Source organism: Lepidothrix coronata, unplaced genomic scaffold, assembly GCF_001604755.1.
Source record: "Lepidothrix coronata isolate B3197 unplaced genomic scaffold, Lepidothrix_coronata-1.0 Scaffold18, whole genome shotgun sequence".
Classification (NCBI taxonomy): domain Eukaryota; kingdom Metazoa; phylum Chordata; class Aves; order Passeriformes; family Pipridae; genus Lepidothrix; species Lepidothrix coronata.
Window position 1 is genome coordinate 5,421,225 of NW_016690198.1, and position 17,308 is coordinate 5,438,532.

The following is a 17,308-nucleotide window of genomic DNA, read 5'->3' on the forward strand; positions in this document are numbered from 1 at the left end:
GACTGGAGTTAACATAAAAGAATTGCATAAAAGAGTTGTTTACCAGTTTCTTAGAAAATTCTTTTGGGTATGCTCAATATTTCAAATTATTTTTCAGAGCTATAATGTTACAAGGTTGGTTTCTTGGTTTTCTTTGTTTTTTTCCCCCCATAGCCATTATTAATGTATCTGAAGAGGGTATTTGAGAAACTATTTATGCGAGTATGTGAGATTTCTAATCCTACAAAGGAACTTTCAGTCTCCATGGTAAGCAGTAACTGTTTGGGGATGCACATACTTTAAGGAACTTCTACATTCTGTTAACCTTAATAGTTTAAAGTTTAGACAAATATTTAGCATTCATTTAAAGTAATATGCTGTCTAATTAGGCAAATCACTGTATTTGTAGTCATCATGAACCAATTTTTATATCAAAGATTGTTATGTGGGGACTGAAATCTCTAGGATTTTATAGTACTGCATTCTCAGCTGTTTTACAACATATTTATTCAGAAAACATTAGCAACAATGAAAATGCACAGGTTAATCACTCCTTAGTTTTTTTCAGCATCCAGCCACTTTCAATTTTGTTACCTGTTTTGAGAAAGAAAAGCAGTAGTAAGCTGCAAGGAGTATTACTGGAATATGTAAATAAGGATTAATTCTCAAGTTTTTTACAGGGAAGACTTTTTACTTTTATTTACATGTGAGTTTAAGCATTGAATGCTGATTAGCAATCTTTCTTTAAATTTCCTTCTTTGGGCCAATGAATTAAAATATATGTATACAGAAATACTTATCAACTGCATATTTGATATGCCCAGCTTCATCCTTTTCAATGTTTATTTTTCTTTTCTTATCTAATAGCATAAAAATAGAGGTTCACAATCTTTGTTTTAAATAATTTATAATTCTACAAATTTAGAATAAAGTGTGCAAAACTCAAATAATAAAAAAAATACATTCTTTTTAAATGGTCACACAGGCTTCATCTACACTGTAAAACTTAAATTTGAAGAGTAAGAAAAAAAAGTATAATTTACATCAGTGTAACAACAAATGAAAAATTCCAGTTTTCTTTGTAGGTTGTGTGAAATCAAATTTTCTTTATATTTTATTGTGTAGTCCTCATACATTTCTGTAATACTTGAAAGCCCTTTTTTTTTTTTCTAGTTGTGAGTCTTTTTTCAGTGTTCAGAACAAGCTGTGCCAGATTTTCTTGCTGCTCTTAGAATCTGTTTTTGAACAGATTCCAGGTTAACACTGGGTTAACTAGGTTAGGTAGGTTAACTCTGCTGCCCATAGAGATATGCATCATATTTGCTATTTCAAATACATGGACTGACCTGCTCTGCTTACAGTGTTGAGTCTGAGTTGCAGATTGTCTTTCAACCTGAGTAATAAGCTACATGTGAAATCATTGCACTACTTGCCAGAGTTAAGACAAGTGTCATCATTCTGTGTCTCTAGATGTGAAAAAACAGATTTAATCTGCTTTATTTTTTTGTGAAATTACTTACTTTCTTATATTGCCAAATAGAGTTGATGTGAGGATTTCACTGGAAGTGTGAGTTTCTGTTACCATTAATAAAGAAGGCTGTCTTGTTTCAACTAGTATTTTAGAACAGCTTTTTTTTCCTTGCAAATATTATTTAAACTTGCTTTTCTCAGAAGGACTTTTTTGCTTGTTTTTTTGTTACTTTATTTTCTCAGGGTTTCTGTTTGTTCATCATAATTTTATCAGGATTTGTTTGTGTGTGACAAGAGCTGTAATTGTACTATTCATCATGCTATGAATACATGCCACATACCTGCCTTCATGTTTCTCTTTGATCTTCTAAACAGCATTTGTCTCAGACTTCATCCAAAAGGGTTCATAGGTGAATTACTATGGCTATATTAAATTCTTAAAGGGGAATTTGAGGAGCAGCTTACTGTAATTTCTATTTCTTTTTTTATTCCTTCATGAAAAAGAAGTCTTTTTCTTTTAAGATTTTGAATGTGAGTTTTCCAGTTTGCTTTCCCTGAAACACCAAGTCAGAATGATGATACTGAGCTTTCATGGCCTTTTTAAATTCTCAAGAGCCCAACATGGTCTTAAATTTTCATTTACATGTTTCAGTCCAGCCTAACTTGGTGTTCTATATACTTGAAAATGTCAAAGAACAGTTGAATAAAGCCTGTCATGGAAAATTAGGTATTTTTTATTTCATTTATGTACAGAGGCTAAGATTGAATGTATTGTATACAGCTCTGGAATGTCCACAGCACAGGGAGGACATTGACCTGCTGAAGTGAGTCCAGAGGAAGGACACCAAGGTGCCTAGAGGGATGGAGCACCTCTCCCATGAGGAAAGTCTGAAAGAATTGAAATTTTTCAGCCTGGAAAAGAGCAGACTTAGGGGTGACCTAATTTCAGCCTTCCACTACCTGAAGGGAACCTACAAGAAGGATGGAGAGAGACTTGTTACAGGGGTATGTAGTAACAAGACAAGGGAGAAGGTTTAGATTGGATCTTAGGAAGAAATTCTTTACTGTGGGGGTGGTGAGGCACTGGAACAGGTTGCTCAGAGAAGTTGCAGATGTCCCTGCTCTGGAAGTGTTCAAGGCCAGGTTAGATGGGGCTCTGAGCAGCCCGATCTAGTGGAAAGTGTCCCTGCTTATGGTAGGGGGTTTGGAACTAGGTGATCTTTGTGATCACTTCCAACTCGGGCCATCTGTGATTCTGTGTTAATGCACTCTAAAGGGGAATACCAGCTTGAGAAGTTACTAATGTATTTTCGCCAAAATTTTATGCTGGCAACAAAAACTCCATGTCTATAAGTTTGTTTAGGATGGAGTTAATCTCTTAGATGCCTTAACACCTGACAGGCTTCACACCAACCTCGTTCTTTCCTGGTGCTGCAAGGTGAGTGACTGAGCTGCTGAGATGCTGTTGTAAGTCGCCTCATGAAAGCTGAACTTCTAATCTGCTTGGAAGTTAGTATTTACTCAGATATCAAATTCTAGTGCTTTGTTAGAGTATTTTAGTATAAACAGACATTATTATTTGTTAATACAGCTTCAGATATTAAGATGCTGATGTAAAATGAAACAAAACAAAAAAAACCCCACCACAACCTAATTGCATGGCTTGGAGGACTTCCGCAGATGCGGTTTTGCAAAACAGCTACAGCTTGGGTATTATGCAAGTCCATGAAGCACTTTGTCTATAAAAGCATCTGTGTTTTTTCTCAAACCGAAAGAGGTGTAGGTGGCATCTCCATATAATGAGGGTGGGAAACTGCAGGATATTGCAGATGCTAAAAACTTATACAGGTTCAAGCAGAAATATCTACCAGAAATGTTCATGGTAGATAAATATGTCAAGATCTGCCTAATACAAAATCTGCTGAGTTCTAGAGTTAGAAATTGCTTGAGACTGGGATAAGGTTCTGCAGAAATATTTCTGTGTGAATTTTCTATTCTTGTGTTCTTACCTGAGCACCTACTTTTTGTAATTTTTCACAATATTGTACTAAGTAGACCACTTGCCTCTCCTACTACAGCTCTTGTTTTGGGTTCTTTTTGCAATTTTTTTGCTTACACCGCTTTATAAACTTGTTTCAATCTAATTTTGGTTTCTCCTTGACCTGGTAGCTGTATTCTTTTGGGGTTGGAGGAAAGGGAGAGGACAGGGAGCAGTGTAGAGAAGTTGACTGTGGCAAAATACAAAAGATATGAGCATGGATGACTGATGCTGGAATATAACCAGTCGAGAAAAAGGTCTTATTTGGATGCTATACAGGTTAAACTTTAAAGGGCGATAATGGCTCTATCACTGTTAACAGGGACCTCTGTATTTTTTGTTGTTAGCTGTGTAGTAGTTCAGGATTTACAGGCACTTGGTAGGGGAAAAAAGCTTCTTTTTTATCCTTGGATTGCTCCTTTTTGTCAACAAAGGACTAATAACTATACAAGAAATAGTAAGCTAAGGTGATAAGAATGTAAATAGTTTGACAGCTTGTCCTTTAGTAATTATAGTAAGTGAAAGATTTCTTTTTGGATTAGAGGTGCAGTCACAAGATATTAGAGCTACTGATGTAGCATAACCAATTCCTTACTTAAAGGCAAGAATAGCCTCTTTGTGCTAGAGCTGATTACTCTTTTATTCTTAATTACATATTTATTCTTGTGGCGTGTTAGTTAATTAATTTTAGCACATACAGTGCAAAATTTATCTATGTCAAACTTTGCAAGGTTTCAGAATTACTTAAAAGATAATGAAATTAAGACATTTCAATTGCACTTATTTGTAATTAAAGGATACCACCTAATTTTGTTCATTTCCCTGCTACTTTTTTTAGTTAAAATTAATAACTTGTCTGATGACCTGATTTGATTGTGGTTGATTTAAAATCAAATTCAGTATCTGTCCATAAGTATATATTTTCTAGTAAACTTCCAGCAAACTGTTAAGTCAAATCTCATACCTGCACACTGCTATGGTGTAGTACTAAAAAGTAATTTATGGATTGTACCTATTCCATCTCAGAAATAATATCAGCTAAGTACTGCTCCCATTCTCCTTATGCAGCTTTTTTGAGAGCTACTAGCCTGTGCAGAGGCAAGTAATTAAAAAAAACCAAAAACCAGAATCTAAGTCATAAGTCCATGTGAAACTTTGAAGAACAAAAAACCCAGTGCAAATGCCTGAACATCATGGGGAATATTATAATTTTTGACTTCTGTGAACTTAAAAATTTTTATATCTTTAGGAGTATATTAGTTTTTTTTCTGAAACAAAGTTTACTTCTTTATTCAATAGTTGCCAAAAAAGTACAGTTGTCTGTGGTGGAATTGAGTAAAGCTTGTGGATTATATATTCACTGAACATTGGCACCCTATTGCCTTATTTCACCCTGCCTTAAAATAGGAAAAACGAACCTGGTGAAGCATTTATTGTAAGGAGATAATAAAACTCTTAATATTTTTGTATGTGTATTAAATAATCGCAGAAAGAGAAACACTGACGTCAGTGTTTATGATTAACGTAGATATTCCTTTTCAGAGAAGTTTAGGGGTACAATTAAGGAGTACAAGAAACTGTTACTTTCTCTGTCATGTTTTAGTCTTATGATTACAAAGTAAGAATGAGATCTGTCATCCAGTGAGTTTTGAGTCTTATTAGAGGAAGTAAAAACCATTCAAAATGTACAGCTCAAATAACTGAAATATTAGGGCAGCATAGGCTGCTTTTGATAATCACAAGACTTCTTCTTGGACGAGATTCTGAAGTTACTTTAAGCAGAGACTGCAGTGGAAAAGCAGTACTTTGTGCCAGGCCTATTATTTTAAACAATTTAATATCAGAGTTTGATAACACTGAGAGATGGGTTAACTGCATGATATCTTTGCATTTCAAACTGTTTTCAACTTCAATTTTTTTCCTTTTTTTTTTTTTTTTAATTGCATTTGAGTATTATATATGTCATTTTCCGCTGAACATGTAGTATTGATTCATTCTCCATATACTGGTAGTTTCAGAACAGAATTTCTGAGTCCAAATCCATGTTGATAAGAGTATGGGTTTTTGTTGTTTGTTTTTTTTTTTAGTTGCACATAACTTTCTCTTACCCCTGGCTATAATGAGGAGCTTTATGTTTTCTCTAATTATGTAATATGCTGTGCATATTGTGAGAGAAAACAGGAAAGTTGTCTCCAAATAGTGATCTTTAGTCTCAATTCCCTTAATGGTTCTATCTCACAAATGCCACGCACTTCATATTCCTGTTTAATCTTTGTGAAGTGAGAATAAAATCTCATGTGACGTTACTATAGATCTTATGTAAGCCTTGAACTAAAATGTTTTGTCTGCTGCTTGTGAAATGTGCTCTGACATAGCTGCCTTTCCTTTCTCAACTTTCTTTACACTATTCTTTTGCTCTCAGGTAACATGTTTACGACACGCATCCATTGATTCACTTTGGCTTCTTCAACCTCTGTGCTGTGTTGCTCTAATTATTCCAGAGTGCAATCACTGTTTCATTTCACACTGCTGTCTTAAAATCTAGTGATCTTGCCTCATTGCCTACTCTTAGTAACTACTACCTGGCAAGTTGTCATTTTCCTTTTGGCTTCATTTTATTCTCATTTTGTAATTTCTATAATTTTCTGTGCCTAATCGAATCCTGAAAGCTCTTGAAGCGGATAGAAATACGATATTTTGCTTGTCCCTAAAATGTCTCGAGCACCTATGGCATTCTCTATAAAGATTTGGATTTTGCTGGTAAAGAACCCTCTGATTACTTCCTACCATCTATTCAATTATATGCTTCTACAGTCTTTTAATATTCAAGTTATTAGTTCAGATACCTTGAGAAAACCTTCTGACTATAAAAATGTTTCAGAAAGGTATTTAAAAGTATTAAAAATCAGTGCATTGACAACCAAGAACTCAACAGCAGTAATGTTCATTTGCTTTAGCAAACATCTGTGATTTTCATACAGTCATACAACACTGATTTTTTACCTTGTACTTGTTCTTGCAGCTAGGTGCTCAGTGTAGAGACACCTAACAAGATAACTCTCTTGGTTAGAACGTGGTGCTAATAATGCCAAGGTTGCAGGTTCAATCCCAGTATGGACTATCTGCTTAAGATTTGGACTTGATGATCCTTGTGGGTCTCTTCCAACTCAAAATACTCTGTGATTCAAGATTCTGTGATAAGTTAACCTCTCTGTATTGAGTGATTTAGGAGCACTAGTTCATTTGAGTTCTTGACTGTTTCCTAATTGGAATGTTCATAATTAACACTTTTTTCCCCAAATGTACTGAAAGGCTAGTGTGTCTACAAAAAAAATTAAAAGAACAAGAAAAAGCAAAATAATTAGGAATCATAACTAATTCCACTTTTCTCGATTTCTGTTGTTTGCTGAGGTGAGGTTTTGTGTTTGTTTGTTTTAATTAGTTTTTTGGTAAATTGCTGTTAGTGATGTTTTTTAAACATACACCTGCTGTTTTGGGTTTAGGTAAAAGTGACATTTAATTCATATCAACTGATCACTGATTCTAAATGATGATTATAAATTCTTATGTTCTACAGATGTTGTTGCTGATCATGTCTGTAGTTTGAGCATTAGTGAAGAAAATGGCATAAGTCTACATTTAAAAAACCCTAAAACGACAAGAGATTACAAGATAATTTTAAGTCAGTAAGCTGGAGGTGAAGGATAAACATATCTACATTAAATTTGCTTTATTCAAAATTTTTTTTCTGCTTATTGTGCAGCTATTGTCAAAATAAAAAAAAAACAACCGAATAAAAAACAAACCATCCAAAAGCTCCATCCACACATATTTAAAAGATGTAAGCATAGATTTGACTTATTGAATTACTTAGATTTCAGGATAAAATATTTTGGGTCTGTCCATGTGCTACCAGACTGATCAATTCTTGAATTCTGCTAGAAAAATCCAACTCCATCCCCACTGGGCACCTAATATTGTTATCCAGTACCAACCCAGAAAGAGGATAAGAATAAACTGACATCCTGGTTCATTCAGGGGTGTCATACTGGATTCTACAGAGCTTGAAGCCTCAGGATATAGCTATCAGGGGAGAAGTAGGCATCTCAGCAGAGCTCACAGCTGGTTAATGACTAAGGAGCTACTCAGGCTATGAAATGGTGTATCCCCAATGCTTGTACATGTGTTTTATTCTAGAACTGAAAAAAAATGGAAAAAATTCACCGGACGGATTCACTAGAACAGCACTTTTTGTTTGTGTGTTTGTTTGGTTTTTTATATTCTCTCACCTCCTTAGAATTTGCATTGTGAAACAGCCTATGTTTTTCTTAACATTCATTTTTCTTTTTAACTATGTCAGTTTCACTGTGTTAGTTAGGGATTCTCTTGTTAGTTTTTCAACTTCTTTGAATTTTACCTTCTGGGATAAAAAAGCAAACGAAAATAACAGTACATAGAATCACAACTTGTGGTGGGAATGAATCTGGACAGATAAACTATATTGTTATGTCAGAGCCATTTCGTGCTGGGTTTGTATTTTACAAATGGTAAATGACAAAAAAAATTCTGATGTGCACTGTACATTTGCCCAGAAGACAAAAGATAAACTCTGTAGTCATTAACTTGAAGGGCAGCTAATAACAGACTTTCTTGTTGCTCTTGAGAAACTTTTTGCACTGCCAAAAGGACAATCTGAATGGATGCAAATTTTCTCACCAGGGTCTGCCATTTCATGACATTTGTGCTGCATAATTTTTCTCTTTCTTTTCTTGCCAAGAAATTTCTTTGGTTCATGCTGCATCACTCCATTCTGTAACTGTTATAGTTTATTAAAAGAAATTAGAATGCAATATTATATTTAGCCAGACCCTAATATTTACAAAATCCGTACTACGCTTGTAGACGGATGCCTAAATTTCAGGATTACTATCCAGAAAATGACTGTCTTTTCCTTCTTCCTGTTTCCTTTTGAGAGGATCTCTCTGCTTTGATGTGCTTATGTAATGGAAGGTGATAAGACAAGTTCTTTCACCTGTAAACTCATTCTTCCTATGAATTTTGATACTGGTGTGATTTGTCTACCTTAATTCTGAAATTTCCAAAAGTAGTCGTATGCTGTACCCTGGAGGGGATGTTTGGGATCTGACAGTTACTAGAGTTCAACTGTACATTTCAACTTCTAGAATAATATTTTGAATTCTGATTATTTGGGGGATTTAATGTCTGTCTTTTAAGGGTATACTTTTTCTTTATTCATTTTTTGAGAAAAATCAAAGTGCCAAAATAGAAACTGAAATGCAACATAATACTGGGCTTTGAATAGTGATTAAACGAGCAGTTCTTTTGGTCTTTTAGAGTAAAAATATTGTAAATTTTTTTCAAAGATGTTTGAAAGCTCTCTTTCTGAATCATGCTTATTTGCATGTTTGCTGATTTTAGGAGAAGGAAGACAGTGAACTGAATTGCTGCATATGAATTTTCATGAATTTTGTATTATGCAACTCTGAGCTTCCAGTATGAGCAGTGAAAGCTGAAGTGCTTTTTCATTTTATGGTGGTTTTGCTTTTATTATTTACTGTTTACTACTGAACACATAAGTGAGTGACTGGTTTGGCTGAAAAAAGAGTCACTGCCTTCAGTAATGATTGTCAATTCTTTTGCAGTTAATATATGGCTCATATGCCTAAAAATAGTGTTGGTTTGAAACAGTAATATTACAGTCAAGTTACTGAAAGCAGGAAGTAGAAATGAAAGTTTCCATGGCACAATGACAGCATCTAGTTTTATTTCAGATGTACTGGGCTGCCCCCTCCAGAACATCACAGATCAACCACAAGAATGCCAGGCAATGGCTTGAGCTTTTTGTTCATTCACTAAAGTTAGCCAGCAACATTTCAGTTACTGATTATTTGTTGTATATATTGTGAGGATGTAAAGGACAGAGATCAGTTTTTAAATGTGTTCTTACTACTTGTAGTATCTGTTGTAGTTACATTTAATTTGTAGTTAGAGTTGTTCAAATAGGTACTGAGTGAAATGCAGTTTTCAGGAAGGGCTTTTAATTGTCACAGACAAACTTTCTCTACTAAGTAAAGGTGACATGGGTTGCATGCCCTATGAAAAATCAGTAGAAAAAGAGGGCTTTGAAGACTAGAAAAGATCTAACATTGTAGAAGCTACAAACAGAAATATGGGAGGTAGAGGAAAACTTTGTTTTGTTTCAGAAGATTGTTTCAGGGGATTTCAGATCTTACAGAAAATATTCATGAAGGTGGATAATGCAAGAGGGAAGTTGTTTCTCAGACCCTGTTTTATGTTAAAAAATTGTCGGAAAATGTGTACCACTTTTATGATATATAATATAATATAATATAATATCACCTATACAGCACATCTACTGTTTGAAAGGTCAGAGCTAAGAGATACTGTGCAGAAGTTTAAGGCTCAGAAGCTGTCGTGTAGAAGCTAAAGTTGAACAATTCTGTCTCCTCCTACACTGGAAGGAAAAGCATAATATTGAAGGATTACACTTCACTTACTATGATATTACCAAGTAAACCCTGGAGGGAAAGAAAGGGAATTTCATTCTAGTCTGTTTCAAGTTATATTTCTCTCGTATTTAGGTGATAAGCTAGCAAACTAGCCATCCTTATCATTATTGTTGTTGTCATTTTTATTATTATTATTTTATTATGTTGACAGGAAAAAAGAAATAATGTTCAAAAAAATTGGATGCTTCAGTTCTGGGGAGGACAAACTGATAGTGGAGAGGGCTTTTGTTTTTTCCTGCCTTCTCTGAGTCAAGGTTTTTCTCACCATTTTCAATCTGGCTGTTGTGCAGGTGGTTGACCAAATTGACACACTGACGTCTGATCTGCAGCTGGAGGATGAGATGACAGACAGTTCCAAAACAGACACACTTAACAGCAGCTCTAGCAGCACAACAGCTTCCAGCTTGGAGAAAGTCAAGGTGCGCGGCAACCCCCCTCTCATCAAGCCGCCTGTGCACCCCTCTGCCATCCTCACCGTGCTGCGGAAGCCAAACCCACCTCCGCCTCCACCACGACTGACGCCTGTCAAGTGTGATGAACCTCCCAGGCTGCCTCCTTTGGCCAACCCAGTCAAGACGAATGGCACCCTGCTGCGAAATGGGGGCTTGCCAGTTGGGCCCAGCCGCATCCCCAATGGAGATGTGTGCTGTATACCGAACAACAATTTGGAGAAAGTTGTGGTGCAGCCTCTGATGCACAGACCTGAGAAAGAACGGTGTCCTCAGCCGGGAGCAAGGGAACGGGTACGATTTAGTGAAAAAGTGCAGTACCACGGCTATTGCCCTGACTGTGATGTTCGGTATAACATTAAAAACAGGGAGGTGCACTTGCACAGTGACTCGACCCGTGTTGCTGGAAAGCTGCCACACCAGTGCCCTCCTCTGCCACCTCCACCACCTCCACTGCCTCCATTTCCTCTGGAAAATGGAGGGTTGGGGATAAGTCCCAGTAATAGCTTTCCTCCTCCAAGACCTGCAACTGTGCCTCCACAAACTGCACCAAAACCCCAGAAGACCATCTTGAGGAAATCAACCACTACAACAGTGTGAAGTATGCCACTTGTAATAACTCTTTATTTTTTCCTATATATAAACATAAATAGGTAATGAGCACTTTCTACTTGAGCAATAAAAAGACCCAATGTATTACTCCCTGTGTCCAGTGGAGTGGCATAAAAATCACATGGTAAGTACAAAGAGGAATACTGTTGATCTTATTTGTACCCACCAAAAATACCATTAAGCCAAAGGATGCTGAAAAAATATTCATTATTTAGCAGTTTCTTAATTGTAGCATGGTTTAAAAAACAATGAAAAGAAAGTTCAGTACAAAAATACTGAATAGTGATCTGTGACAAATTTCAGTCTATCTGACATGAGGCAATAAATATTGCTCCTGGGTTTTAGGGCTTTTAAAATGTCTTTTGATGAGGCAAAGTGTAGTACTAGCTAACAGCGTTTGACTGCAAATGCATTTTTCTCTGCATGACTGCTTGAACGAATGCATTGTGTGTGGAGTGGTGCAGTAGGAATTAACCATTGGACTTTCAGGCAGCTTGCTCTTTGGTGGGGAAGTAAAGAAATAATTGAAACATATGTTGGCATGGCTCTGGAAAACTGAGTTATCTTGTGTTTTGTTTCTCACTCGCTCAGTGTGTCACAGCCAATGTAAAGTACAGAGTTTTAAGATGAGCAGGGAGAGCCCCATTCAGTTTCCCTGTATTTCCACTGCTCCATCCTCAAAATGGTAGTGATATTTTATCTCATGTGCAATAGCAGTAGATTTTAAAAACAAAGCCCAGTCCTGTGTTTTTCCCAAAGCTTTTGTCTGGTGCAAATCTCTTTTGAAGGCAATGAACATGTTGCCTAAGGCCTTCAGGGACATCCACTTAATTCATGTAAAGAGCTTTGAAGTTGAAAAGCTCTGTGCAATTATGGAGCATTAACATTGCAAAACAAGATATTTTACATGTTATCACATTTTGATGGTGAACCCAATTAATATTCTTACTAGTTGAAAAAAAGTCCTCAGTGTTTTTAATTATTTTATGAAAGAACATCCTTTTATTCTCACAAAGAGAATTACAGGGACTTACAGTTAAAAAAACATCCAGTCAGTGAAGGAAATCTGATAATAAACCTGTTATTTACAAAACTTGTTCCAAATTAATCTCAAATGGCCAACAGCAAATACTGTACGAAAAAAAATATTCTTATTTCAGCTGAAATGTAAAAGGTACTTCGTGATGAAACAGACAAAACTAGACAAAACAGATTTTTAATTTTGATTTCTCTTTACATGCAGTAATAGGTAAACCTATTACATGCAGTAATAGTAAACCTATTACATACAGTAATAGGTGAACTGAAAACCAATCCTCAAGCTATTTCCCTGTATACATATTTCCATACATTTATAGTATTTAAAATTAGACAGTAAGAATAATCATGACAAAAATTCTAGCAAAGTACTACCATTTGGAAAACTTTGCAGTAAACAAAGATTGTATTTTGTGTAAATATACATTCATGCTTTATTCCCTGCATAAAAGGCTAAGGAAGGAAATAATCTTAAATACTTAATCATTCTTTGCCCTCATCTTCCCATGTGTTTTTCATGATGCACTTTACATTTTGTATTGTTTGACTGTACTTAATCCCATGACAGCTGTTGCCAAGTGAAGTGAGTCCTGGCACTTGGCAGCAAGAGGCAGTAACTCATTCTGCATGTATGTGAGATATTTGCTACCCAAATGAGGTTTTTGTCACGTAGATTCTGCTCACATGCTGGAACTCCACGTTACCTCCTTTGCTCATATGTTTAAAATTACATTTAAAATCACTGGAATTATGTGTGGACATATCCACATTGCATATGTACAGGTTTTCCTTTTAAAAAGAAAATTCCTGCTGTCTTGACTTTATCACTACTGTAGACATCATATACCTGTTATAAGTTAGCTTAGTATTTTTTTCATTCTGAAAAGAGCTACTGTGTAGAAGAAATTATAAGAAAATGCAAATCAAATATTACATATTTTATATAAAATGTTTGTTTCATCTTAAATTAGGGAAAATAACACTGAATCATTTTAGGGGAGTAGGATCTGCTGCACGTATCTTTCCCCACTTGGCTTAATTTTTCCAGTATGAACTTACTTCTGATAGCAGAGCACAGTATTTCTCCTTTGGGCTTTTAAGAACATCTTAGTACCTCCAAATTGAATGCTGTACTGATATACATGTAAATGTCACTTTTGTTTCAGTGTTAAGTTTAAAGTTCTCAGCTCTGGAAAGTTTAAGTAGCATCTGAATTTCAGCAGTTCATGTTCAGTTTTGGTATCCAAAATTTCCATCTTGTACTTTGTCCTCACTTGAAGAAATGCTTTCTTTTCCCTTTCCCCATGCTTCCCAAGTATCTTTTCACAAACTACTACCCTTCATGAATTTTCACACAGGTGCAAATGCTGTGCTATAAAAAGAAAAGATTCATCTCTTTGAATGCAATGCTGTCTTTGGCCAGAAATGCCGGAGTTTCCAAATGTGACAGAAATACATTGTTTTTCAGAAAAGTTTTCTAACTCAGGCTTTTTTTAGTGCAACATGTTCCAAAGTCTCTGATAAATCATAGTACAAAAGTGGAATCAATTCTGTTTTGATAAGAATGTCTCTGGCCTGTGTCCTGTTGTAAGGTATTTTTATCAATGTAACAATTTCACACTATTGGCAGGACAGGATAAAATTAAGGTTAAAACAGGTAAACTTACAAAGCACAGGAAACAATTAACTCTAAGTTTTACAGCACTGTCTGATAGAAATGGCATGAAAACAAATGCAATACTGTATTCAACTAGCAGTGGTTTTTACATTTGTATTAGGGATGTAAGCTCTGTGAAGCATTTTTGAACACCTACAATGTAGCATGCTTTACACTTTACTGAGGAAAACCCAGTAAGCTGACCAGAACTGGACAGGAATTGTCTGCCTTTGAAATGTAAGTGTAATATCTCTGAGATTATATTTAGTGTTTTGCAAAAATATTCATACTTGAAAAAAAGAAAGTCCAGTTACAGTACTCAGAGCTTTAAGTCAATGTTTGCCATTCAGTTTGCCATTCAGTTTTGATTCCCCAAAGGTATTTTAAAGTCTGAATTGTCCAGATCTAGTCTTGTCAAATGCAAATAAAAGGAGAAGGTGGTTTCCATCAATTTAATGAAAAAATAATTTAGGAAAATTAAGATAAGCAATCAAAATTGCTTAATTTGTAATAATGGCACTTATTAATAAAGGCTAACGTGAATGCATTGTAAGAAAGAAACACTAGAAGAGTGGAATCCAATAACAATACTTTTTAAGGACCTAAGATGGGAATCTTCGAAAAGATCATGGATTTTTCTATAACCTAGTAGAAGTCATTGTTCTTCCTTCTCACTTCTGAAGTTGCTACACTTTTTATCACATCATCCATTGCTCTTGAAAACAAAAAAAATTCCAAATATTCATCTAAATTTTTTAAATCAATATTTTATTTAAAATATGACATGAAGTAAGTGAAATAGACTACAGCTCTTGCTATTAACTTCTTTCAGAAAACTTTATTATTGGTTTTGAAGAAGAGAACAGTGTGAATCTTTTAATTACCAGATGGATTTGCGTGTGCCCTCTGGACTTTCTCAGATCTCTTTGTTTCCATGTTCTAATTATGACTTTCCTTTCAGTGATACCATGAACAGTAATTTTACATGTGGAGATAAAATCATGCTATGGTTGCTATGTCGCTTGTCTGATTTACTGTTACAGTAGGCACATGTAGTGAGCATATATTTTTGCAGAGGCAGCATTTCTCATATTCTGTATATATGCTGTGATCCATGCTTTTTCAGAGGCTGTGTGTGTGTGTAGAAGCAAAATGCCTATCCACTGTTCAAACTAGTAATAGTAATAAAACGTAAGGCTCAGAACTGCAGCAAGGTTTTGCAAGCAAGGTAAGTGCAAAAGCATGTGGTAGAATAAATATCTATGGTAAACCATGGTAAGCACAATGTCTTGAGTACTTAATCTGAAAAATACTTGGCACCTGTTAAATAACTACACAGTATTTTGTGGGGAAGTTTGTGGTATACCACATGCAATGGTTACATGCTGCAGCCTAACATTTCCTTATCTATTAACACAGACCAAGAAGTCCATAACTGAAGCAGCAGCAACAGCGCTGGTGTTACTGGCTCAGTGGTGCATGCAAACTGCAGTACAGCCTCATCTTTGGTAGCAGTTACACATTGATGGCTCTTAACTGGGAAAAATTAGGAGGGATTTTATCTCACTAGCCTGTTTTATGGTGGCAAATAGTCCAAGAGAGCAAGTTCCTCTATCAAAATTTTGTCAAGATATTTTGTCCATGTTGGGTTAGCTCTGGGGAGCACGTGCAAGCTAATTCCTGGTGCTTAATGACATAAGATCTGTCTAGCTCATGTTGGTAAAAGAGCTCTCTTGTAGCTGTGACTGGAGCTGCTGGGAAAAATGGACTTGACCAGGTATCCTGCTGTGGGAGAGGGGCCCATGCTCTTGACAAGCTGTACAAGTCTGCTCCTGTTCTCTGTTTCTTCACATTTTTTCATAAATGGCAATATTATATTACTACATGGTTGGAGCGTTTTGTTAAAAAATTGCAGTTGCACTGTGTTCATCAGCTGGGCTATGTTGTTTCTGTGGTGTAAGCAGGTGGGACTATGACTGTGTTTGGGTTGCCCACTCCTTTGTAATGCTGAATCTTTGCAAATTTTGAGGCAGAGTTTTCTTACTTTTGAGGTAATCAGTCTCCTGTCAGGTTATAAAAACCAAATGAGAATCTCTCATGCAGGTGTGATAAAGAGGGACTAGAACCTTCCATGTCTTGAGGGACTGTTTTTGTTATTGCAGGACTGTGTATCTTTTTTCATGTGAAAATGTTTTTTATAGACNAAGAGGGACTAGAACCTTCCATGTCTTGAGGGACTGTTTTTGTTATTGCAGGACTGTGTATCTTTTTTCATGTGAAAATGTTTTTTATAGATGAGAAAAATGTCAGGTCTAATCCAGGAAAAGAAGTAGAACATCAATTGCACCTGATAGCCAACAGCAATGCTTCGTACAATGAGTAAGACCAGAAACATCCTGCTGCCTTGCTTGGGGAAGAGAGAGAGTGGAACTCCAGGAATTGCTGCATCTTTCTTCTCAGGAGTTTTTTTCTTTCATCCTGAAACACTAGATGTATACTAGATTGCTAAGGAAATTAGTCTACCTCACTGTTGGCTGTAAATTATGTTCATAATAAGTAATTATGTGTTTATGAGAGTTTTCTGATACCAGATCTGTCCCTCTGTGTTTTCTGTTTGATCTTTTGACTAACTTCTTATCCTATCTTGCAAGCAATAATGGGGTAAAAGCTACGCAAGAAGGGAAAATAATAGGTAAATTTTGAAAAAAAGAGAACTTTAAACAGATATATTTAAGTATATTCCTCAACAGTTCTTACATGATGATGACAACATCAATCTAAGAGCTTGTTTTTCTTTAAATAGGGTTCTTATCATTACTTTAAACTTAATCTTGAGTCACCTTAAGCTTAAGACAGTATGTAAAAAGCCAGTCAGTGACAGAATTTCTCATAGAAGTGTTTATTTCCTTTCCAGTTCAACATTGATTTTGCTAAGTAAAAGTTAGTAATACATGTCAGTCTCCTTCTTGGATAAAAGAAGGTGAAAACCAAAACATTATGATAGTATCTCTTTGTTTATACAAAAAGATACTATCATATTGTTTATACACAATGCTTACAGAATATGTTTGTTTTTTGCATACTGGAGCTAATGTTCTAATTGGACTCCTGATACTGAAGCTAATTGGCTTTGTCCCTGCTTCAAATCTAGGATGCAACTTGTGCTCCAGATCCCTTGACCAGTTGTCCCAAGACCTTGAGGTTCCTCTTGATTCTCTGCAGCATCCTTGATGGGTTATTGCAGGGAGATTGAACTAGATGACCTTTAAAGGTCTGTGAAAGAAGGAGAGGCAGAGTCAATGTGTGGTGAACTGACGGTAACCAGCAATCCCTGTCCTTCTGCACCACTGACAGGGAGGAGGTAGAGAAATCGTGAGTGAAGCTGAGCCCAGGAAGAAAGAAGAAGTTGGGAGAAGGTAGTTTTAAGATTTAGTTTTTATTTTTTATTTTTCTACTCTCACTTGATTGGTAATATACTAAATTAATTTCCCTAAATCCAGTCTGTTTTGCTTAT

General features: G+C 35.7%; 1 protein-coding gene across 3 annotated transcripts in view; it reads left to right on the forward strand.

Moving 5' to 3' along the window:
- Nucleotides 1-17,308, forward strand: part of PRR16 (proline rich 16) — a 144,752-nt gene that overhangs the window by 88,601 nt on the left and 38,843 nt on the right. For all 3 annotated transcript variants that reach the window (XM_017807212.1, XM_017807211.1, XM_017807214.1), the window contains one exon: nucleotides 10,329-11,223. In XM_017807212.1, coding sequence (XP_017662701.1) covers nucleotides 10,329-11,087 — 759 coding nt within the window. In that variant the 3' untranslated portion in view covers nucleotides 11,088-11,223. The remainder of the gene's footprint in view (nucleotides 1-10,328; nucleotides 11,224-17,308) is intronic.